The sequence below is a fragment of the Anabas testudineus genome, chromosome 18 (assembly GCF_900324465.2).
Source record: "Anabas testudineus chromosome 18, fAnaTes1.2, whole genome shotgun sequence".
NCBI classification, from domain to species: domain Eukaryota; kingdom Metazoa; phylum Chordata; class Actinopteri; order Anabantiformes; family Anabantidae; genus Anabas; species Anabas testudineus.
Window position 1 is genome coordinate 19832856 of NC_046627.1, and position 26308 is coordinate 19859163.

A 26308-nucleotide genomic window follows, 5' to 3' on the forward strand; every position below is an offset into this window, starting at 1 on the left:
CCACTGGATGGCAGCATCCTACTCCGACAGAGCAGCGGTGGTGGGAGCTGCAGACAGAGAGGGATGAGCCGCAGTTCAACACCCAGCTTTGCTCTGAGCCTCGCTGTCCGTGGCTGCAGGTCTTTTAGGAGGACCAGCAGAGCTTTTTTTAATTTTTTTCCTGTCATATTTAACCACCTGCTAAAAACGTGTTTGGACGAAGGTAGAGCCGAGACAAAAACCACGTGACTAAACGCGGAAATCGCCCGAGAGGAAAAGTGTAGTGCAGAAACGCGGGGAGTGGATGAGGTGGTGTCCGCTTGTTTTTTGAGCCGGTGCCCTGTCTGGTCCAAACAAGACTCCCACAGACGGAGGACGACGGCTGTCTCTTCACTTAGATGCCCTACTTTCATCTGCAACTGAATCAAGTAAGGTAAGCCTGACGGGCGAAGCAAAGAAAACACAAGAAAAATGCAGGTGGATGTGAACGCGGTAACTTTCAAGGGGAATTAACAGCACCAGGTAAAAAAGACGGAGTGATACTAGAGGGCAGCTAGCTAACATGTACATTCATGTTCATGGAGCTGCTCCTGCTGCAAACTGCTGCTGCTCATGTTGCCAAAGTCGCTTTTAGAGTTTATTTATACCCAGAGGTGCACAGTGACTATGTAGGCTATCTATAATGGTACTTAAAGAGGTCCATTTATACTACATTTAGAGGGAAATGTAGTATAAATGGACCACAACACTCATTTAAGTCTGAGTTTGTAGTTAATTTGCACAGTAAGCTAATGCATGCAAACATTTGTTGCAAAATGCTGCTTGACTAGCGACCACTTTGTGGAAACCAGTGGAGACCAAATAAACTAGTTTAAATGACCCCGAACTGCACAATCTGTAACTTTGAAGTGTTGTGCACATGAATATATCAATAATTATAATGCAATATAATTGGAATTGTCCATTCTGCATTAAGCATTGGTAAATGTAGTGTATTGTGTTTATATGACACTAATACTCAAGTCAAATACTTGTTGGTTTGTGTTTTTTTTTTTTTTTTTTTCAATTACAAATCCTTGAGCATCAGAAAAAAGGATTTGGAGAAGTGCAACCAAATGCAACTAAAAGACACAAGTACAAGTAGGCATGAGGCTATAATATGCAACTGGACACGGTGATAATATTAGTAGTGCAGACAGTTGCCAGATCATTCTGTCTACCCTAATTCAATCACATCTCAGTATTACACAATACAGCATCACCAACCACAGTCCCCAAATGAAAGTAAAGGATTTCCTTTCAAAGGCATTGTAGTTGGGTGTAACAATAGACTGATACAGTGCTGTGCAAGGTAATACTACGGTGACTCTAAACAGAGTGGACAATACCTATTGTTAACACAGTGGATTTTATTATAGTCTTTGTACATAAACACTGTGGTGATGAGAAGGAATAAAAAGACACCAGTGGGATAATCGTGCAGGGTCAAACACTGAAATTAGACGTAATGCTAATGATACAGTTTAAACATTTGGTTAGGTACATAGTAGGGTGTAAACCAAGCGCTGCAGTGAGACAGCATCTACAGATTATTGTGTGGTGACACAGAACAGTGTAAATTAACTGTGTGGAGTATGAAATACCAGAAGAAAACGCTTCAGATAACCTTTTTTTTTCTGAAAATAGCCCACACCTTAATAATTAGTGCAATAAAAAACAAAGGTGCTATAAATGCAACAGGGTCAACCTGTCATGTTTCCTGTCACTCCCAGGGTGTGCCTGTTCCACATGGAGGAGTACAAATCACTGTCCCAAAATAACAAGTCGAAATTCAAAGCAGGACATGGGTACCTGTTGCTGCTCTCTGTGGCGTCTGCAATTTTAATTTGACAACTGTGGCACAGAGCAGGAGGAGAGCTGTCAGTAACAAAGCCTGGCTGGGCTACAGGATTTAAATCAGGTGGTCATGCATGTAAATTAAGTTCCACGCACACAGACTTTGAAGGTTAAGATGGAAGGAACAGCGTGGATGATCAACAAACACCAGCTAATTTAAGGATTTAAGCTATGCTTATTTAGATGCATGTACATGTGCCATAGAGTATCTCATAGAGGCCACACAAATAATGTTTTTAGTTGGACCTTTTTAAAAGTGGGTCACATCTGCACTGGTTGACACTGACTTTACATCCTCTATGTCACACCTTGTTTATATGTTCAGGCTTCACAGTCAACAGCTCGCTAACACCTCCCTACACTATGTGGTACTTTTTCGAAATAAACAGCATCTATGCTTTAGAGCCTTCACTGCTGCAGGGGGATGTTCAACAGGGCAAGAAACATGAGCACTCAGCTGTTTATACAAGTCAGCAGTATAGTACAGTTTACCTTCATAGTAATAGATAGAAGAGATAAACTATGCACAGGTGGGATAGGTCTACAAAACAAAGAAGTTGAAGTGATTGATGTTTTACGATGCATTGTTTTCTTTTGTTTAAAGCCTGTCTGATTGTCAGATTTATTGTGTATCTGGTCCTGCTGGATTCCTTTTTTAATATTACTGCATTCCTATCCTGCAGGTCTTGGCCTTTAACCTGCTGAGTGCAGTCATGTCATTACTGATAGCAAGCATCGCCATAATTGCTCTTTACCGAGCTGTGTGCAGTGCTACTGGTCAAAGATGACACTTTAGCTTTACCCAAACTTCTAAAATCTTCGCAGAACCTTTTTTTAATCCATCAAATCAGACACACCTCACATGTCACGCTATTTCTCCCTACATTTAAATCCCGTCAGTGATTTTCTAATCATAGCGACCCATTTAGGGACTAAAAACAGCACTAATATTTCACTGTTAGAAATGGAACATCCTCTGATTGCATACTATTCTCACTGGATGTGACATTTTAAGTTTTCTGTTCCATAATGTGACACTTGGCATGAGAAAACGACTCCCTCGCTGTGTCTTCATTCTCAGCCTTGGCCAAAATAAAAGAAGGAAGTACAAATCGTGTTTCCCAAGGTTACTGACCTCACAGATGTGAGCAGTTCCTGTTAGAAAATGGGTAAAACGGACAATCAAAAGGCGACAGGTCATTTCCAAGGCTGTTTGTAGATCAGCAGCATCTGAAAATTTGCTGCTAGATGTTTGCTTTTTCAGAAAACTCTGGTAGTTTTAGTCTAAAAGAATAAATATCCTTCAAATTATTTCCTGAAATGTAAAATGGATAAATCTTGACCATGATGTAGGAATGCCACCTCATGTGATGTGTTGTTCTCTTTTCAGTAGAGCACTTTACATGAAGAATGTGTAGATTCAAAACACAAAAAGCGGATCAGTTCAGCTGTGTTCATCCTCCAAACGTTCATGCCTGATTTGGTGGCTGGTTGTAGATACCCCCCACCCCCCCCCCAAGCGGATTTTCACAAAGCACCATAGGCATGCCTTTGTACTAATAATAGCCTTAGTTGCTGCCCCAAGTCTTACGGCAACCATGTGGGGATTTAGAAAACTTTCTTGTTTTTCACTTGCGTCACTGCTGCAAATTACTACTACTGCTGGAATTAGTAGTGTTGCATCTAATTCTGCTGCTACTCCAGAAAACATTGGCGTGGGTGTGTCATCATGTAATGAGTTATTTTAGGTCATAAAGCTTTCACCTGGTTGTTAAAGTCCTTGTCAGAGTTTTTGTTGGTTGTTTTATAACGTCATACATGTGTGCACTATTGCTTTCACTCACATGCTGCCGTATTTGTATATTTATGTCTTACCATATTTGTGTTTAACAGCTGCCAGAGTCGTAATGAACGTTCTCCATCTGTGCAGCAGAGTCCATGAACAGAGGCTGCAGCCTCAGCTAATCCTCTTAGACTATTTTGTTATTATTCTTTAATTGAAGTCTCTGTCGGGAGTCTCTGGTACTCCTGGCTGGACTAGTACAGCACAGCTGTGCTAGTCAAGCTCAGAATGAAATGAAAAGAAAAGAAGAAAAACATCCTGGGAAGCCGTTATTTTTCCAAGTTTATTTTTCTCACATGTACAGCCTTTAGCTCCCTCCTTATCTTCCTGTGCTCTTTTGTTGAGGTAATCACTGCCTTTTGTTTGGTGCAGGTCTGTCTATTGCTAAGTGCTTTTCTCTCGTTGCCCTATCCTTGTTTTACAGGGTAGTTCTGAGTTCAGACAGCTGAGATGACAAGGCTGTGACAGTGTATGTTCAAGTGTGTCTCTACTGGACCAATTCCTGTAACATGGCTGCAGCTAAGAAGCGTAAGTTTTTAAATTTTATCCGCTGTCTATTGTAATTACTGTGGCTTGACTAACATTTTATATTTTCACATTCTTTCAGTGTACCAGCACACTTGCATATTAGTTTATAGCTTAGATTCAAAAAGGAAACTAGCTCTCCGTTACTATAGTTGTCATAAAAAACATTTCTAACCTGTTAGATGTTATTGACAAACAACCAAAAAAGTTTAATGATACATATTTAATTCTTTTCTAAGAACGTGAAATTGATCTTAGTAAAAGAATTAAAGAGAAATCAAATTTGATCCAAAAAGGCCCATAGAACAAAATTATTTATCCCCTAGTCGGTATTTTGTCTTTTGGCCTTTATGACCTCTGTTGAATGTTTTCCATTAGTTTCTCCCAGTGTCCTGACAGAGCGAGCTCTTGGAGGTTTAGCCCCATTCCTCATGTGTAAAAAGCTTCCTGCTCTCTAATGGTTTCTGTCGTGCCCCAGCTTTCTTTAAATCCTTCTAATGGTTTCTCTGCTGCCCCAGCTTTCTTTAAATCCTACCAAAGATTTTCAATCTGATTCAAATCTAAGGTCTGACATGGCCACTCAACCACACTCCAGGAATGAGTCTTCAACCAAGCTTTGCTTTACATGAATGCATATTTGGAGGAAAGTCCACTGATAAGCTAAATTCAGTTAATGCACTGTTCAAAATGGCCTGGTATTTTGAAAAACCCAAGATGCCAGTCACATGATCATGTTTACAAGCTCCTGCAGCAGCAAAACAGACCAACAAGAAAGACCGCTCCACTTCTAAAAATGTAATTTATGAAATTAATGAATTTTAGTTTTTGTCTGAAGACTTTTTTAGTTTGTCAACAGTGCGATGTACGAATGTGGCATGAAGTCCATGCAACCATGACTTCATAAACATAATGTATCTGCCATTGCTGTGGTAGACGGAAGGCAATGTTAGACATGAGCGGATATCATTTGCTGCCTTTTTGTCTGGTGAGTTGACTGAGTTGACCAGGTTGTGCAACCACTACCTGTTAGGATCGTTGGTTATGCTACCACTGAAGTTCCTCAGACTGTAAGTATACCACTAAAACAATTTTTCTTTTTGGCTTTTTACAATTATTCAGCAAACAACTAGGTGTTTCATTGTTAACTGTGTGCCTGCAGAGATGATAACCTTGGAGGATAGCTTGCAAGCTAACTGGCTGCTGAGTTGTGCAGACTTCACAAGCAATTTCAAATGTGTATTAGCTGCAGTCGTTCTTGTAAGTCTTCTTACTTTATTCCTTTTCCAGCTGACAGCAATAGTCATGTTAGGTCTGACCCAGGAGTCTAATTTTAATGGCACAGCAGAGTTTACAAGTAACATTAACAAGTGCAGCGGGAGTGAGAAAGCTTTCAGGGTTAATGTTACACTCAATTTGTATAGCAGACAGTCGTATGTTGGTGATTCAGGTGTGCTGCTGGCCAAGCTTTACTGGCACAACATTTGACTACTTCTAAACATACTAGCCTAGTCATGTTTCTCTGGTAGATAATGCCACTCAGCTGCATATGCTGATTCTTACTGCTATAATATTAGAACTGAAACAAGAGCACTGTGTCAGGTGTTTGATCTTGGTGATGAGAGTAGTGATTCATCTTAAACATAGTGTCAAGAGCCATTTATAGATTTTACGTGACTGGAATAAAATCATGTGGCTCACCTGCTCACCTTTTCTAACACTACATCTGTGCTATATTTTTCTCAGAGTAAACATTGTGGTTGCAGTATGTGTCCAAAAAGACTGATTCATGTAATGTAGCCAAGGCCTGTTTATCTTTAGGAGGCTACAGCCTAGTTAGTGTGGTAATTTTTCCTTCTTACAGTACATCACAGCTAGTTCTCTTTGCCAACATTACAGCATGTATGCAAAATGCCAGACAGAGCCTCCACCAACACCATGTGAGGGTACGTTGTTATCCATGGAAGTACAGAAAGCAGTATCAGAAGATTTGATAGTAATATTAATATTCTATATATTAGTGTTTCTCTCTCAGTCTGAAAGAAATGCTAATATGCAACTCAGTTTTCACTGAATCTACGGTGTTTTACAGAGTAAATAAGTGACTGAATGAAGCTTGTAGCCTCGTAGAGAGAGGGGACAGAGCATGAGAAACGTGTTGTCATTATTTAAAGTTGCTGCAACATGCTGCACATTATAAGAGTTAGATTTGCAGGAGTCATACCTGCAATCCTGCACTGAAATTCAGGCCCTCAGTTGAGTATATTGCAGATGTGCATTGAATGAAAATGCCCTCCTTTGTGCTTCCATTTTGTGTTGCCCACTGTACTTGTGCATTAGAGCTTACTTCACTGGCCTTGTCTGTGAAAGTTTTACACCTATAAAATCACCATAGATTAAAAGAACACAACACAAAGAACGGTCATTTACTGTGCTTGTAGTTTGAGGTGCCCTGTCAACACTTTTTAAGGGCCTGCTGTGAAAACGTTTATAGAGCTGCAGAGGCAACTGGCAGAACAGCTGATGGTTTTTGATGATTTTTCTTTCAGCTTGGACTCTAGGGGGAAAAGGTGTGTTGATACTAGTGAATCAATGTCCACAGATTCAAGAAAGAATTTTGTTGACGCAAGCAAATTTATTTCCTGAAATAGAGCTACAGTAAAAATGACTCTTTGTTCTCTTTGTTAATGTCACTGGATGAAGGTCAGTGCAAAGGGAGCGTGTCTTCTGACTTCCTGTTCCTGTTTTACATTTTGTATTTTCATGTCTGGGATGGACTGAAATGCCACCGGCAGAGTGTTTTGTTGCATTTTACAGTGTGGGAATGTGTTTCCAGCATGGGACAGTAAAAGTATTTTATAAATAAGCTCTGATAGTTTATTTCATTTTTTGTATATTTTATACAGTGTAATCAGTGTACTGTTGTCAGCACTCATGCAGTACATGTGGCCAGAGATGTGTGATTAGCAGCACAATAAAGAAACTGAAAAAATACATTGTGCTAATTATTTCTAAGAGCTTAAGTTTTGCTTCTGTTTTCTAAGAAGAACAGGTGTAGTAAGATAAGTGTAGATGATATGTAATTTTCTATATGGTGGGCCATCAGTGCACTTAAAACATAGCGCAATTAAATTTGTGTTGACTGGTGTCACATGAATGTGAGTACACCAGGTGTGTTTGTTTATTGATGGCATCACTACCTGGAGAAGCTGGAGATTTTCAGCGTGAATGAAGATCATACAAGTTAATTCATGCAAAAGGGAAAAAAAAACTAAAAAACCTAAAAAACTTTAGAGTTTCTAAAACAGAGTTTTAGAAAAACCAATCAGAGCTGATCAATTGCAGACAGTTGTTTAATATGGATGAGCAAACAAGGTCAGTTGTCCAGCCTGTAAATGCTGCATTGATTGATAACAAATGTGGTGTTTCTGTTCAGGCTGTAGTCATTTTTCAGCTCAAACATGGAGATTCACTGGACCTTAATAAAAAGAGAGTTTTTAGAAGAAGAAAAGTAAGCTTTCCATATTACAGACCATTGTATGCAGCACACAGCATGAGATACACTGACAGATTATCAACATAATTAAGTAGAGATTGATCTGAAATCAGTTGAGCAGGGTGTGCATGTGTGTTCTTGTAAGCAAGAATCGTGTTTTCTTTTGTTTTTTGTTTTTTTTGCTTGAGTTTATGCTTTTTAGCTTTTGTTGTTGCTGTTGAGTTTTAGTTAAAGCAAATTATTGTTGAAGCTGTGTCAGAAGGATTCCTGAGGACAGGACTGGACAAGGACAGCTGTAGGACTCAACTGCTGTGTGCAATGTGAAGAATGACAAACGTGAACATTACTGATACTTAAGTACATTCTTGGAGTTGTGGTTGTGGGTGGGTCATGTTGGATATACAGGGTTCTGGATGCTTTTTATAAATATACTACTTTCTAATAAAAACAGACAAGTTAATCATGATTTCTAAGGTGCATTTTGTTTAGAAACAACATATCAGTAAACTTAAACTCTAACAGTGAGCTGACACAGAACTGTTTAGAGAACCGATAACAAAATCTATCATTTAAATTTGTTGATGATGTAGTTAATTGGATAATCATGACACTGTGCTCCCACTGGTGAGATGAAGAATTGTTATTTCTCTGCAGCTGTGATTTGTGCCTCTGAGTGACTTTTTAGAAATAGCACATCGTAAGCAATAATCTCATGGGTATCATAGGTGGCTGTGGAAATTAAATTGAAAACATTAAAACTGAATAAACAAAGAAAAATAGCTAGCATAGGGTTAGTTGGTATTGGGAGACACTGAAGAAGCACTCAGCTCCTATGGAAGGAATAGATACGAAACAAGACCTTTTAACAAGTGCAGCAGTGCTGTTAATTCACATCCAAAGAGGAAATTAGTGGAGAAACCTTACCTGGCAAACTACCTTTGAAAAATATTTATAGTTCATAGGTTCCAGACTCCAAAGGGTAAAATGTAGCTGGTTATTTTAACTAATGCTGACTGACTATCCGTATTAAAGTCTAGCATTATTGAGCCTGGTTTGTGCCAAGTGATTGTTATAACAGTTACTGAGCCATATTTAATGAACTTCAATGCAAAGCCTATCATAACAGGAGTGGTTACATTAACAGTTATAACGTAGTATTAGCATATTAAACCTCATTCCTCCTCATTTCCACTTTCCGATTTTATACACTGATCCGGCACATATGGAACATATGATGTAACTCCTGATCTGAACTGAATACAAAAATGTATGTAATTTTTTAAATTGAAGCCTATGCTTTATGTAATGCTAGTGTATAGGTCAGTGACCTGTTTTAAAAAAGGTCGAGATGTGTTTAGTAGATGCATAAATTGGTCCAGGATATAGCTCTGTTCAGTCTGAAACCCCGCTGACACAGGCTATAAATACACCCAGGCCAGGGAAGCAGCACCAAAAAGCCCAGTTCTGAAGTTAAATGGTGTATTTTAATTGTAGAGGGTGATTAAACACGTCTGTGCCTTAGAGTTAGTAGTTGATAGAGCTGGCAATCAGTAACACTGGCTACAAAATAAAGCTTAAGCACAGTGGCCACATTGCTGATTGGAGCACCTTCAGTGCATGGATGGTAATAAATAACATGGTGCCCAGTAAGTGTGTGATGGGAATTAGACAATATGATGCAGGATATGCTAATGCAACTCTCACACACACACACACACAAACACAGTGCTGTTACAGCAAAGAGTTTCCATGAGAAATGGCATTCAAAGTGAAGTGGTGGATAGTCAATAAAAGGACAAGCTTCTATTAATAGAGTATTTATAAACATTTAAAAGGTTGTTTAAATGTAGCAGAGAACGGCTATCATGCTGTACTCTGTGCATTATTTATGTAGCGCCTGTCATTTAGCTCCTGTACGTGTTCTACACTTCTTCGAGCTCTGGGAAAGGGATGTTGAATAATCAGACCCAGAACTCTTTGAGCTAAAACTCTGACAAATTGTTTGTCGTTTCTGAGAATAGTTATTTTTGGGAGGAGGAGATTTATTTGTATTTATATATATATATATATATTTATTTATTTTAACCCTATCTTAACCCTATATATATATATATATATATATATATATATATATATATATATATATATATATATATATATTATATATTATATATATATATTATATATTATATGTATATATATATTATATGTATATATATATTATATGTATATATATATATGTGTGTAATGTCTTCTGATGCTCTGTTACGACATACAATGATCAGAGTCTTGATCTTAACCGTATCTAGAACGTGTTCCAGCATGTGGATGAACTGGAACAGTGATTGCAATCCCAGGCCTTATTATCCAGTATCATAATGGTCGTAATGGTCCTGTGGCCTAATTCCTGCATCCATGTTCCAAAATGTTCAGGAAACCCTCCTGACAAGAGTGGAGCCTCTCTAAACAGCAGTCTAGCAGCCACACATGTAACAAAAAGGGAGCTGTGTCTCAAATTCAAACAATGCTGAAATACTACATTTTACTGAGGTGGAAAAATTGGTGTATCGGTAAAATAAATAATGTGGAAAAATGCAAACCTCACTCAATCCTTTGCTCTGCAAACCATATCTAAATCGTAGAAGGTAAAAACGTCTGTGTAGTGTGATGAGGAGAGAGTTACCTTTTCTTAAATTAAGACATGACACAAACTTCATATTTGCATTATGCTTTTTCAAAGGGTTTTATTTATTGCCTGATTTGTGACTGGTGCTACTTGCACGTCGTAAAACCACAAAGTCTCTGTCTGCAATGGTTTAAAATGAAACAAAGTCAGAATTAGTGAATTGAATTACATTCAATAGTTCATCTCAATGCACCCAACAGCAGTGAATGAAAATGTCCATTAATTAGCATTTCTGGAAGTTTATGTTTAATCTAGAGAATGTATGTGTGTCTATACCATGTATCCCTAAATAAGCAGCATGTTACTTGACAGTTTTAGTGAGTTCGATATTTCTTCTATGTCGCTGCCCCCCAAGGCGGCTAATCTCAACTTGACCGTTGACCCTTGAGGATGCCATGCAGGATCACATGACTGCTCTTTGACTCTGCAGGGGTCTCTTTCAACAAACCTTTTAATCTGACCTAACTGAAGCCAGCTGCGGCTACTCCTACATTTCAACCTTTTTTCCATCTTAACCATCTAATTTTTTGGAGACTTTGTTAAGATCCATTTCTTTTTTATTCTTTTGGTGTTTTCATTTTCTCTCATTCAACTGTTACTTCTGTTTTGTTGTCTCATGTTGGTTTTCTCTCTTTTCCATTTGTTCTTTGCCTCAAAATGTAAGGGAGGTATATTGCATTGTACCATACAAGTACTGTTTGTGCTTTTCAGACCATAACAGCTCCAACTCAGACTATCAGAGCATGTTCCTGTGACTGCCTTTGTAAAGGCTCCATTATATCAATAAAAGGAATCACCTGCTGCTGTTTAACGTATCCTTTCTCCCTTTGAAGGATCCAAAGTGTTTGTTTTTACACTTGCCCATGAACGGCTCTTTCCTCTTTCTCAGGTTGTTCGAAGGCAGGAGGTGTGCACTTCTCAGAGGAACCACCCGCTGCCAATGCCCCGTCACATGTTCACTTCGACGAAAAGCTGCACGACTCCGTTGTCATGGTGACTCCGGAGGACGATGGTAACTTCATGGTCAAGGTACGTTTAACCTTGCAGTGGTCCGACACCTGATAGCTGCAGTTGATGAGTGAGATCTGTTTTCTTAGTTTCCAGTTTTACAGAAACTTTATTGGGCACATACATAAGAAGGGTTTCAGCTCAGGCTTCATATCCTGTTTGAAATGTTGTACTCTCCTCCACCCTCTTACTGTCAGTGTTATCTTCAGTCAATATAAGGACACATCTTTTAGTCAATCCACTGTAACATGCTAAGAGCAAACAGGACATTGTATATTTCTAATTGACACACAGCGGTTGAGATAATTCACTTTAGACCCCGTTTGTTTTGTCTTCCCATCAGTTCTTTGATGTGATCTCATGACAAATTGAATTTGCTGACCATAGAATGACAGAAACTGTGCACCAGTACGTTAAAGCAGTTGTGAATACTCACATCTGTGTGCAGGAGTTAACATGTTAATCAGAGGATATTACGAAGACTAAGGTCATATTTATAATAAACTGAGATATTGTTCAAAGTATGAGTTAGTTGTCAGAGCCTCAAAAGCAAATACAAAAAGCATCAGAAACATTCACAGATTTATCTAAAAGTTTAAATGATAATAAGACGGCACTCTCGGTATGAGCCCATTGAACATTTTTCTAATAATACATAGTTCTGATTATTCTAATCACACTATCTAATGATTTGCTTTTTTCCCCAAGCTTATCAGCTGGCATCATCACATACTCCCTTGCATCACAAATGATCTGCTTCCAGCCTACAGTCTTTATACAGTCCCCAGCTACAAAGACACAGTGTACAGCAGATGATGTATCTCCATTTATGCTGTGCTGTCAGTATGCAGTGAAAATACCCGGCTTACCGTGTTACATTTAAAGAAATGTGTACAACAAGGAGGACAAGGGTGTGATTTAACAGCTTAAAGAATAATTGTCAACACAAAATACTAAGGTCATACTCTTAATCTAAATAAAAGACCAGGCTAAACCAAGCAACAACTCTAAAGGTGTAATTAAATGTGTATTAAATGAATCAGGTTCCTTTGGAAAAACTCCAGCTACCATCTTCTATATGTTTTTGAAGTGGTGGATATTGGAAAGTAACTCTTTGATCTTTCTTTGTGTGTCAGCTCCCTTGGTTTCTATGAGCATTGATAGACTATATCTTTGAAACATCCAGCAGAAGATTAAAGTCTTTTCTCATCACCGTTAATCTTCCCTGTTGGCTATAAAGGCACAAATAATCATATCAGTCTTCTCATCTGTTCTGTGCTGCCAGCTCTTAAACCCTGGATGAGCTCAACTCAGGAGTCAAGAAAGAGCAGAGTCTGTGGAAAATGTTTTTCTGTGTCGTTAATTTGACCCTCGGACTATGTGACTTTACTAAGGCTACCGACGACTATGATACCATAATGATGATGCACATTTAAAACAACGTGTTTCTGTTTGTGCAGCTCTTTAATCCAACATTGTTTAATTCTTCGTGACCTTTCCTCTTTAACTTGGTATTGTTGTGGATACACACAAGTCGCCATTATTTATCATTATTAACAGTGCAAATAGATAAAATGACATGAGCAGCAAAGAGCTGAGCCCAGGACATGAAGTGCAGTCATTAGGTGCAACTTTTATTTGGGCCAATACTTTGGTTTATTCTCCAGTACATCAGCCTCAGTGGTACATCGTAAAAACTCACTAAATACTAAATACCAGAATTATTACACAGCTGTGTGTAAGTACAGGTTCATAGAGCTGCTAAAGCATCACTGTAGATACTTTAGGTTTTAGGTGTTGGACAAAGACACTAAGAAGTGTAACAACTATTTTTGTCCATAGATAATAATAGTGGATGATGTGTAACCAATTAAGAACCACTGATCTAAATATTGGAGACCTGCACCCAGCCAGAGGGCAAACCACATGATTTAACTAACACGTCATAAATTTGGTTCTTTACAAGTGGCACAGAAAATCCACTGCAGCTCAAGTAGCTCATGTTTTTCAGATTGGTTTTTGAAAAGATTTCCTGCCTGCAGGTAGAGCATGTCCTAGAATCGGCTAGATCAATATTACAGAATGAAGCCTTTGTTCGCATTTTCTGCCCCTCTGTTACTGAACAAACTTACATTTCTGAGTGAAGGAGGATGTTTAAACGTAGTTTTTTTGATTTTGTGTCATGTGTACTGTTCATTATATACCATACAGTATAAACAGAAGAAGAGACTTCAGATTAGCCTTTTCTTCTCCTCTAGTTTGTCAGGAGAAAATGCCAAAGGAAAGTTCACTTACACAGTCACTGTAAGTGTAAGTCTCTCCAGGCGATGGAACTAATTCACAGCTTAGAAAATTTATTTAAAATCTGCGTGTGCAAGTGTAGATGGACCAACAAACTTGGCTGTGACCACAGTTACAGAGCAGCCCGTTTATGTGAGTGTGCCTGCTAAGTGCTTGCTAGAGAATGGGCACAGAGCATTGTCAGCCCGGCGTGGCTCATCGTGGAGCTGAAGGGGGGGGTGTTGTTGCTATGGAAACAGTCAGGGTAAGGGCGGAGGGGGGGGGTTTGGCAATCTGCACCATCAGACCAAAGATGAGGTGGGAGTGTGTGTGGGATGAAAGCGGCATGCACACAGCAGCTGTATGAATACAAGTTTTGATGAAGATGATTACAATTTTACAAACTCAGGGCAGGGTCATGTCGAAACGACACATAACCCCTGTTAAGTTGGAATATTCTCTCGTATCTGATTAAGAGGATGAATAACGGGATGGAAAGGAGGTGATGAAGACCACACGCTTATTATCAAATTATTTGTATGAGATTCAGGTGCTGCTCTACAGTTAAGAAGCACATTAACTGTAATCGTGTTACAGTGAGTTAATAAGTGCAAAGATGTGTGGGTGTCAACAGGAAACAGAGGCTTAGAATAAAAGAAAGGAAATACGAGAGGGTTTAGTTTAGTTTAAAACAGCACTTATTAACAGTAGCATAATTAGGACACTTGTTATAATTGTTATAGTCTCTGCTTTGTCTCCTCATGCTGATGCTTTGTATGTGTTTTCCTCAATAGCTTTTTTTGATTTATGTGCTTTATATAATAAGAGCACTGATTGAAACCAGAAGTGTTTACATATCACACCGATTGTAAAAGTTCAGAAACTCCTGTTTGTTTATTGAGTTGTACTTACTCTGATTAGGACTTTAATTGAACATAATGTGCTGCAGCTGAGAAACCAGAATTTAAAAGGTAAAAGTTAATGCATCATTCATTATCCGTGTAGGATTTACATGGACAATAAAAAGCCTCACATTTATGACTCTCCAGATTCATCTTGTACTCTCACAAGCACTGAGTGAACTGTTTTGTGCCATATTTCCCTTCACCGTGACTGAAGAATTGCACTCGTTCGTTTTGGATGAACTCTGTGTGACCGCTTCACTGGGACACACCCCACGGTGCAGCTTTGGAGATGAGACGTTACTGAGATGCAAACATGATTCTTAGACCACAGTTACCTCGAAAACTGAAATGTGTTGATCATTTCATAACCTGAACTCTCTATTTCAACCGAATCTGCAGCATGAAATCCATATTAAATCAATTATTCAGAGACAGTTCACAGTGCCTGGACATGCGTGGGACTGTACAGAATGATTATTGTTTTTCTCCACAGTGCTCCTTCAGCGTTCCCTCTCTTGCTTCTCACTTAATGCTGTTTGCAGCCTCTACTCTTCTCATTGCTTTAACCAGGGGTCATGTGGGGCAGAAGCTGCCGTTTACAGCTCTAGCTGGAGGGGTTTATCTCTTCTTGCCTGGACTTCCCTGCTGTCTCCTTTTCTCTCTTGCTGTCTCTCCTTTTTTATTCAGCCTCTTCTTTTCCTTACCTCCTCCCTGACAACTCCCTCATGATTTTTTCTCTTTGCTAAATATTAAGCAGATACTGTTCTGCTACATTAGGCCCTTTTCTGAACCTGTCTGTTGCTCTATCTATCACTTGCCTAAATCCTATTTGTATATGAGTAATACGAATGTTATGGATTGTGTTATATGCAGAAGCAACAGTATTTCCCTTGGTTGTTGGTAGTTATCTATTCAACAATCAGCCATGTCTTCATTTCTAAACGGTCCAGTGTTCGTTATCAAGAGCTTTCCAGAGAATCTGAAAGTTCATGTTTAGTCCTGCAGTCTCTCCCTACTGAGTGAACAAAGGGGAAGATTCAGTCTCTTAAAGGCTTTCTTAAAGATACAGCTGCCATTTTATGTACACATTTTCTTTTATCTGAAACTAGTAACGAATATCTTTGGTAAATATGGGAAAGAAATGATCTTAGTTTTGTCTTAATTTCATATGAAAAACAACGGCAGAGATCAGTTAATTCCACTTTGACTATAAAAGAAATCCATATATTCTCTGCAGGCTCATGTTGGCCTCCATGTTGGAGTGTTTCGGAGATCTGTTTAAAGTCTGTACTGATTTTTGTAGGTGTAGCTACGAATATGAAGCTGCTGACAGATCTATTCATGTGGGGTTAGTAATATTGGGAAATGTTGAGGTTGAGTGAAATACAGAAAGCAATTCAGTTTTATGTCCCGTCAGGCTAAAATTTCCAGTGTGGCAGAAATTAGGGTATTAAAATCACCAGAGCAACAATGTTTTTAATTGGAGGCCTTGGACATATGCTATGAACATGTCATAGTTTGAAAATGAAAATTAAGTGAAACTTTATAGGAGGAAGAAACACAATATTGTATTTCCTCCTAGTTGCTAAAACTTTCCTTTCAGTCTTCAGCCTCTAAATATCTGTGCCTCTCTCTCATTCAGGTTGGCTTCCTAAAGACACAGCACAGGTATGAAATAGTGTTCACCCTGCCTGAGGTCCCAGCTCTGGGGAAGGATGTGTGTCCAGCACCGGTTCCCAGTCCACACCTCCGGATCACTGACATCAAACCGACACCGGAGGGTAAGATCAGAGAATATAGAAAGTAAAACTTCCCTTTACACAGCAGAGTTTATGAAAACATCTGAATTACATGAATAACACCTATTTCCATGAAGTAGCCAGAGAAGAATATTAGTCATGAACACAAATAATTTACTACTGGGCTTCTGAGGACACGAAGAAGGCTTTTCTTCAACCATAGGTTTCTGCAGTTCTTCATCTGACACAGCTCTAACTACCTGTTGTCTGACAGACAGTATGCAGGACTAAAACGTCCAGAAATTACTCCTTACTAATATATAGTTAAATTGATCTTGGTGCAGGCTAATGAAGCATAAACAAATTATCATTCTGCTCAATCCAAAACCTCCTCATCGGGATAATTCAGTAAAACCTCTGTGTCAGTGCCAGACTTTGTTGATACACATTAATTTGTATCAATAATAAAAAATATAACAAATAAAAAATGACATTTGTTCATTTTTGTTCTGTATCTGTTCTAAATTTTTCATCAAAAAGCTCTTGTGAGAGTTTTTCTTCAGCTCCTGTAAGCTGCAAACTGATCTCTTGTGATTCATTACTCTTTTAAATGAGTTTTCTTAATATTACAATATTACGGCAGTCACAAAGCACTCGATGTGCTTTACTATGACTTATCTTCCTGAGCCACATACAGTGTAAGATTCATGCAGAGTGTCATTTACCAAATACAAAACTAGTTTAGCATGTGTCTGGTTTTGTCACAGGCAGATCTGAGTGACATATTTTGCAAGTAATTCTCTGCAGCATTGTCACAGGCAGCATAGAGTACCAGATGGCCGAGGATTACAGAAACAGACAGCTTAGACAGTGTTAGCTCAGCAATCCATCTCTGAAGAATCATTAAAATACAACTGCCTTTCATATGCTTTCCTGCGTTTGTCTTATATTCCTGTCACTTATCATACCGTCGTAGGTGGGAAACCCCAAACATCTTGCAGCTGCGTGGGTTAAAAAAACATTAGTTTGAAGTGTAACAGCAAACTTGAATATGTGCGAGTCTTTACTGGGTAGCTCCGCTCCAACAAACCTGCTTTAATCTTGGTTAAAGGTGAGCATCTGAATTTCCTGGGAGTCAAGTCCACTGCATGCCTGTAACCAAAGCAGGTTACTGACCTTTATCACAATCTGGTCTGTGTCTGGAGCTGTGTGCATGTCAGCTGATTGTACCGCAGCAGGTGTGCGTCTCTTTGTCTGTTTAATACATTGTTGACAGTTTACTCAACAGTCAGCTGTGTTTATGTATTTTCAGCATGTTGACATTTTGTTCTTTTGTCCCTGCCTGATTGTGGGTCTTGCATCAGTCTGGGCCCTGTTCAAAACATCGACACATGCAGAGAGACAGACGTGAAGTGCGTTTGTGTAATTAAAACTTGGCAATACAGAGGAAACTCAATCTGTCCTCATGTTTGTTTTTCTCTCTCTCTCTCTATCTCTGTTTTCCAGGAGGTCTGAAGGTAACGTGCGAGTACATGGCCCAGCAGGAGGGAGTTCTGTGCGAGGAGGTGCTGCTGCTGAGCGAGACCAACGAGGACGTCTGTGTCAAAGTTAAAGTTCACGCTAGAGTCATGGGTAAGGTTACTTCATCAATACATGGGATAATCTAATTTCTCTCCAGCCTGTATGAGACCTTTAGTCGTCTTTCTACTGTGAATTGAGTAGCACAGCAGTGTATCTGCAGGTTTTAAAAGGTACTGAATTCAGTTTTCTCATCTGCAGTAATAGAAAGTTTCATTTACAAAGATCTTACAGAGAACAGTAACCTTAGTTCTCACTTTTGGATGTCAGATGACACAGTTTCCAGAAATCTCAGTGATTCCTAAGCATCACTTCAAGGAGTGGTTGCATTATGAGATAATGGACCCATGGGCACAGAGAAGTAAAAGGCCCACCCACCCTTCCTGTGCAGGATCCACAGACTCTGTTGTTGTTTTTCCTTTCTTTAGGGTCATTTTCCTCTTTATTCTTGACTTTTAACACAGCTCTGACAAGAAACATTAAGGTTAAACATTAGAACCAGGGGCCCACAGGTCTGTGATTAACAATTCTTTATATGGATTAATCTGACTCTTATTACATTTTACTTGTTTGTTTGGTATATAAAACGTCCTAAAGCCCCAGGTGTCTTCAAACCACTTTTTTTGTTCAAAGTAACCTTTCATAATTACATCAACTGTTATATAAATCAGAAATCAAAATAGCCGCTAAGATGAAGATTACTTCAATTCAATTCAGTTTTATTTGTATAGCGCCAAGTTTTCTCAAGGCACTTTTCAGTGTAAGGTTTAAGACCTTACAGAGTATAATTATACAAAAAATGATACAGAAAACCCAACAATCCCATTTGAGCAAGCTTTAGGCAACAGTGGAGAGGAAAAACTCCCTTTAGAGGAAGAAACCTCCAGCAGAACCAGGCTCATAGTGGGCAGCCATCTGCCTCGACCGGTTGTGGTGAGTGAAAAGAGAAGAGAGAAAAGAACAGCAGGCAACAAGACAACAACAAGCAGCAAGAACATTGGGCAGGACAACTGGATTCTGGAGATGTACAGCTCCAGGCCGAGGATACCTGCAGAAAAGTACAGAGAGAGGGAGACAGAGAGGAGGAAACACAACTACAGGAGAGAGAAGACACAAAGTTAATGACATAAAATGGTGGCATTTGCATTGATATAGGAGAAAGGAGAGAGTAGAGGAGCTCAGTTTATCAGTAGAGGTCCCCCAGCAGATTAACTTATAGCAGCATAACTAAGAGATGGTTCAGAGTCACCTGATCCATCTCCAACTATAAGAAGATTAAATTAGAAAGCTGACTCAACTGATTGACTCATAGTTACACAAAAATGTCTCATTACAGAATAACGTTATAGTGAGAGAGCGAGAATGTTAGTGAGAAACATATTTTTTTGTGTTTCAGGACTCACCCACAGACCTTAGAATGATTAAACTCAAATGTCTTTTAAGGATTTGTTTTATTTTTTCATGAAGGTCTTTCACAACAGTTGCATTTTTGCTGATTAAGTCAACTATGTCTTACATTTCTGCCTGGTTCAGATTTAGTTAGAGGCGACACATTTCTTCACCTGTGCTCTGCTGCCACCCGCTGGTCATTCTGCACTTAGAGTCTGAGGCACTTAAACAACATTTGATGCTAAATCAAGAGTTAATTCACTAATTTATACAGTTTTCGTCATGTCAATTTTGTAACATTTTAGAAGAAATGAAAGAATCAAGTAAAAAGACGATCAGTGGGTGGGCATTATAGAGTTGAAAGCTCTTCTGCAGCTGTAAAACACTGTAACTCGTTTGTTCTGTCCTCTGTTATTATAAAAAAGTCTGAGCCAGAGCCTGTGGTGAATTTGCATTTTCTCAATTTAAATGAGTGTCAGTGAGACTGCATTAGATGCAAGCGTTTGTGTCAGCAGATGCAGAATTAGGTAAAGGGGGAGTATGTGTATGTCCATCTGTCCCTGCGAAAATATAGTAGGAGTGTGTGTGTGTGTGTGCGTGTGCTGGTATGCATGGATTTGTGTGTACGAGGATGAATGGTGGGTGTGTGAGTGCTTATTATACTCGCATAGCATGGTCTGAACATCTGTCCAGATGTCTGTGCCTAACTGAAGCCTGGATGACGACCGGATCAGCAGATTAAACTCTGCCTGGGCTATTACTCTGCTGCCATATGAACACAGAAGGGGCAGGGTGCCGCATTTACATTGTCCGAGACGTGTTTGTGTCTACACCTGGTGTGGGATCATTTGTAGACTGGCAGTGTTGTTTTTAGAGGAGATAAGCCGAGATGTGGAACACCATGGAGAAAAGAGAAAATCCTTGCAGAGGTGTATAAAAAAAACATGAACACTCCACAGACCACAGCTACATGTGTAGAAACCAATTAAAGTTAGTTTCTTTAATTTGGGGTTTGACAAAATAAGTTTACTGGTCTGTGTTTCTGTTCGTGTGAATAGTTAAGGGTGGAAAAGTGTGTTGCATTGGCCGGGAATCGAACCCGGGCCTCCCGCGTGGCAGGCGAGAATTCTACCACTGAACCACCAATGCTGTGACGTAGACCGCCTCCATCTAACCCCCTTAAAAACCTTCCCATTCATTTTCAATGGTTGTCCTAAACCACTACGGATGCGATATAGTTTCGGCCTCTAGGGTGCGCTGGGACGTTGATAGTGTTTATTCAACACGATTTAATGCAATAATATGTACATATGATCAGTGATCATGTGATCAGTAGTGGGCTGTAAAATGTGAATTAAGGGCTCAGCTTGGTCAACAATAATTGCAATTTCAAATAAATCACAACTCACTAAACGGATATTTTAAAATTACAAATTCTAAAAGGATCTAAAGGTCGTATGTTTTTCTTTAGTAATTTTTTCATATGCACTTAGATGAGGAATTCAGGTTAAATTAAGTAAATGTATAAACATCCGCACTCAGCCACAAAAATCTAATTAAAATAACAAGAAAAGGTTATGAAGAAAATCAATTAAGAAATTAGGACTCACATTAATTGAATCAAGCTGAACCTAATTATTTAATTATCACAGATTTAGGCAAAAATTACTGGATTAAGTGATTTAGCACCTTGAAATTCTACCACTGAACCACCAATATTGTGACGTAGACAGCCTCCATCTAACCCTCCTAAAAACCTCCCCATTCATTTTCAATGGCAGTCCTAAACCACTACGGATGCGATATAGTTTCGGCCTCTAGGTTGCGCTGTGGCGCCTTCTGGCCGCCGCCTCTCCTCTCTCTCTGCCCGGCACCGACCGACCGGAGTGGAAGATGCATCGTTAACTAAGTAAGTTATGTTTAAATTTAAGTTAGTGGATTAAAATATGACCTGATAGCGACTAAAATACTAAAACACACTGCAAAGCAAGTAGTAAATAACCTGTAGTGAAGTCAAAGTAAAAACAAATGTTGTACTTAAGGACAGAACTTAACTGTAAAGTTTCTCTGTGGTTGTTTTTAACACAGTTTGTGTCCTAAGTTGACACTGTGTGTTTTAGATCAGGCAACTTAAAAACCTAAAAAAGTTTTAAAATGTTGTGCCTATAAAGTTTATTCATTTAAATAGTACCTATATAAGGTTTCATACTGTATGTCAACATATTGTATATGTATGCCTGAATTTGCTAAAGAATATAACTGCATTTTTGTTCACTTTACATTAAACCCATACCACCAAACATATGTTGCAAAAGCTAAACCTATTCCTATGTTTTCTTCTTGACAGGTAAAATGTACAAACTGATTTTTTGTTCCACAAGGGAATTAGGTAATCAATGCTGAAGGTGTGGCGGATTGGTTGGTTGTGGTTGCATTAGTTAACCTGAGGTGGGTTAGGGTTAGTTTAATCAGTCTGTGACACAGTCCGAGCTTCCTCAGGCATCCTCTGTGGCTCCACATGACTGTGACTCACATTAATGAAATCAAACTGAACCTAATTATTTAATTATCACAGATATGATAAATTACTGGATTAAGAGCATTGTTCAGCACCTTGGACAGCAACAAAGATGCTGCAATGTCATTGGCTGTCACTGCGTTCCACCTACACGAGACAGGCCGGAGGGAGTTGTGGGGGAGTTGTTGCCCTTTCATTCATCATTTTCTCCTACACTGTGTACATGATCTGAATTCTTGTGGTTATTTGTGGTTTTTCAGGTTAGTCAGCAGGTCTCTGCACAGTTCCAGTGAAAACATGACTTTGCTGTAAGAAATGGGGATGCACATCGCTCGTACAGGGTACAGTACAGTCCAGAGGTCAACGGAGACTCGTTTGTAACTTCAGTAACAGCGCTAAGCAGGAGTATCTTTAAACATCAAAGTGTATTTCAGACAGTTTCCCGTCTGTTTCTTAACTAGTAGGCAGCTCTACACCACGCCACCACGACCAGGAGAAACAAAATGTTACAGCTCTGTAGAATTATTACTGGATTTATTATTTAGACAAGTCAATATTATGTTAAAACCACTCTTTAACAGTATTTTTAGTATTTCCCTTCACCCTTCACAAGATAATGCTCATGACTTTTAAGGAACTGCACGATCAGGCTCTCAGTTACATGCTGTGCTGAGTGGTTTTCTTTTACTCACAAAGCGTAGCATCAACATCTGTCCAGATGTCTCTGTGTTACTGAGGCCTGGATCATGGCCAGATTAGTGGATTACACTCAGCCTCGTCCTCTGCTATTATTTTTAGCTGGACCACTGCTATTACATCAGTGGCTGACTGAGTAAAATGCATGTGCTGCGGTTGAGGTCAGTGTTGAGTCTGTATATTTTACTAACTGCTGTCAGTACATCAGGTGTTGTTTTAAACAGTACACATCTGCACACTGTACAATGTTCATAATGAGCTATAGATTTGTGTTATTGTTACTAAAATGGAAGAAATAAGTTAAATAATTGTGGTTTACTTGACACTTTGTTGAAATGAGCATATGAGGTTCCTGTGTTTGATGAGAGCATCGGGGAGATGTATGAAGGGGGCTGAGGGGGATTTGTGAACCTAAACAGAGCCTGTCATTCATCTCTTGTGTACATAACTTATATTTTACTATGAATTGACAAGTCCAATTAATGCCTCCTAAATGATAATTGTTCTCACATATTTCTACACTCTGGTAGAAGAATAATGAGTTCTCCCACCATTGCTCAGACCAATAATGTAAGATATATGTTGCGCCTCCTTGTGTGTTTGTATCTGTTTATGTTTTGAAAGATGACCGACCAGAGTTGAGTGTCAGAGTTCAACGGTTTGATAACATGTTAGTGGATCTTGATGACAATGGAAACAGATCAAGTTTGGCCATGGAACACGTTTATTATCAGGTTTAGCATGTCGTCTGTGTATTATCCTAAACCATAATAAATCATCTCTAATACATCCAGATGAAAAATTAACATTGTTACATCTTAACTGTAGCAAATTCTTTAACCTGTTGCACCTACAGGTATGAACGGTGTTTAATGGAGGTCTCAGGTTAGTAATTTATCTCTCTTTTTTATCTAGATCGTCAGCACGGTACACCCATGCTGCTGGAGGGAGTCCGCTGTATCGGCGTGGAGCTGGAGTACGATTCTGAACAGAGCGACTGGCAAGGATTTGACTGAATGTCAAGTTGCTGCAGCACAGACACACACACACACACACACTCACAGACACACACACACACACACTCACACACACACACACACACACACAGCCTGCCATACTCAAAAATAAATAAATAAGAACTCTCAACTGCGATTTAGTGCCACGTACAGCAGTGTGGTTTTTGTTCAGTGTTGGACCTGAGAGGAAATGGGAAATCTGTGTCCTGAGAACGTGTACATACAGAAACATTCCTCTGCTGTGGCTTTCAGCTCGACATCATGTGAACGGTCACTCTGTCGCTGCGCTCCTGTTTTACCCCACTCTCCTTTTTTCTGTTAGCTGTTGTGTTTTGTTCACTGCAGCCTCTTTGCTTCAGTTCATTATTCTCTTCATGTGCAAACTGTACGAACTCTAGGAACAAGGGCTCTTTTATTAAAAACTGAGCTTGAAACATTAAAGGAAGTAATAAAACAGCACAGTTTAGGAAGTGGAGCTGAACTGAGAAGTGTTGCAGCTCCAGTAATGCCTTGTTTAACCACCAGGGGACGCTGCAGACCACTATATGTAAAGCTCCTTCAACCTGAAGGCTTTTCTTTTTTTTTACTGAGCTGCCATGTGGCCATTTTTCTCTGTGTAAAGGAAAAATCCAACATCACCATGCTTATACAGTTATACAGTTATACGAACAGATGGCTGCTTTTGCTGAGATATAACATTTTTCCCAGACTGCCCTCTAGTCTGCCCCAAATAATTGGTGTGACCCTGTTTCAGCAAGTGGATGTTATGATCTATTCTGTCTCTGGCTCCTGCTTTGCATGTGTTTTCTTAATTATTCATATTTAAAGACATCACCCTGACCTCTGGGAAATGTTTGATTAAAAAAAAAAAGAATGCTTAACAGCTTGAACTCCTTTGAGTGTATTTTTCCTTTAAGAAAAAGTTGGCTGCAGCCAGTGATCATGAACCATCAACTATTTGTTTCTTTTGTTTAAACTCATGAAGCCTTCTGAAACGCAAGTGCCTTCATTACGCCGCCCTGTTTCTCCCTCCACAGCCCGAAAAATCAACAATCACTGTATCAGACAGACACATGGACCTGCTTGGAGCAGCAGGGAGGTGAAGTGAGTTTTGGGAATGTACGTGATCAAACAGGGGGAAATAAAAATTGTTCCCATGACAATCCAGTAGAACCGCTGCCTGTTTGTTGTCTTTCCAGTGTTTAATACCAACTCTTCCACCTGGTTGCCTGAAACAGGTGTTTCAGATGCTCAGTCCCATCGCTCTCAGCAGTACGAGTGTAGATTGGAGAGAGTTGACAGGCACGATCGCTGGTAAATGAAAAAACTGGAGCCAGTCAGCTCGGCTTGATTTACACTTTTACTAAAAGAGCAAGTGCCATCTCCCTACAAAACCACTATTGTTTTTTTTTTTTACATTAACTTCTTAATTAATGTTCATGTTTATTGTTTGTTGTTGTTCTGTTGTACCTTATAGAATACATTCAGCCTTAAAGGAAATGACTCTGTGTGTAACTCCTCTACGTGTTAGACCTCAAGCTGTTGGTGTAGTGCAGATTAAATAGATTTAGTTGATGTTTGCTTGTGTAAAATTAGTCAAAATCTAGTTTGTTGCCTCTTTAGTGATTTCTAAATCCCTGTTTCAAGAATGTAGCAGCCCATTTGTTGGTATCTGCTCCCTGTGTGTGTGTGTGATTTGTATTTTTTTTATGTGAAATATTAATAAAAATGTGTGTATGATTGAGTTTTGTTACTTCTTTGTGTCGTCTGTATGTTTATCGCAGTTAACACTTGGTGGCAGCCTACAACCTCACAACAAAAACCCGGCTTACTATGTTTTCCCCTCGAATTCACCTCTGTTACACAAAAGTATTTTTCCTGTGATTCCAGTGGAGATTGAAAAAACATTTGGAGGCACGCTTTTCCTTGAAAACAATAACATCTACCTTTCAGATGAATGTGAAAGTGTTCTTGGAATAGGGATTTATTTCAGACATAACTGTCTAGATTTAGCTTTGTGCAGCCTGTTCTGCTTAAAGGACATAAAGTAAGATTGTGGGTATTTGTACAACAGAGGTGAACGTCAGCCCAGCACGTGTTTTTATATTCTACAAAGCACGTTCAACATTTTTGTTTCCATTTTACAGAAATGCTCCTTTATAGTTACTGTAAATTAGTAATGTTTTACTTTTGTTTCCTGTTAACGTAGAAGAATATTTTAAATCACAGCAATTTTATAAAGGGAGTTTTATCTCAGATATCACAAACCTCATGTATTTCTGGTTTATATTTTCTAATCCAACAGTATGAATTACTTTTAGAGGTTGATTTGTATAAATAGCATCACATCCATCTATGTTTTTTTTTTTTTAATGTTTGTGCAACATGTGCATGTTTTTAAAATAACCAGAGCCTTTTAAAAGTGGTGAAATATTTCATACAAATATATTTCCTTCAGGATCTGTTGCTGATTCTTTAAGAAAGTGCATTTTATTAATGTTCAGAAGGTGTGAAATGAAAGGACTGAACAGAAGGCCTTATTAAGTAATGAGTGAAATCTGTGAGGAGCTTGGTTTCACCCAAAGTACAAGTAACTTTTTCTCCCTTTCATAGGTGAGAACACGTACATGAGGAAGAAATATTTTTATTCTCTGCATCTGGGTGGATGGATACAAGAACAAAGACAAATGTATAAAAATAACTGTGAACTGTGAGTTTGTGCTGCATTACAACAGAAAATTCCCTTTTTCCCTTCAA

The 26308-nt window shown here is 39.0% G+C and overlaps 1 protein-coding gene and 1 non-coding gene across 3 annotated transcripts; one reads left to right on the plus strand and one right to left on the minus strand.

Moving 5' to 3' along the window:
• The first annotated feature begins 69 nt into the window (after window positions 1–69).
• On the plus strand, window positions 70–25295 carry c18h20orf27 (chromosome 18 C20orf27 homolog). 2 transcript variants are annotated; one of them, XM_026353290.1, is made up of 6 exons: window positions 70–412; window positions 4143–4246; window positions 11312–11451; window positions 16258–16396; window positions 17861–17986; window positions 23451–25295. In XM_026353290.1, exons 2-6 carry the CDS (start codon window positions 4228–4230, stop codon window positions 23549–23551), a joined length of 525 nt encoding a protein of 174 aa, XP_026209075.1. In that variant the 5' UTR covers window positions 70–412; window positions 4143–4227; the 3' UTR covers window positions 23552–25295. The 2 variants fall into 2 exon arrangements, with proteins under 2 accessions (XP_026209075.1, XP_026209076.1); XM_026353291.1 differs by having other exon boundaries at window positions 70–407.
• trnag-gcc lies at window positions 20400–20470 on the minus strand. Its single transcript has one exon. It is a non-coding gene; the product is annotated as a tRNA-Gly (tRNA).
• Window positions 25296–26308: the final 1013 nt, after the last annotated feature.

Excerpts from the sequence above, each read along its gene's own strand:
- c18h20orf27 (XM_026353290.1), top strand. Across the intron at positions 11,452-16,257 it reads ATGGTAACTTCATGGTCAAG|GTTGGCTTCCTAAAGACACA; the intron begins GTACGTTTAACC and ends TCTCTCATTCAG. Across the intron at positions 16,397-17,860 it reads CATCAAACCGACACCGGAGG|GAGGTCTGAAGGTAACGTGC; the intron begins GTAAGATCAGAG and ends TCTGTTTTCCAG.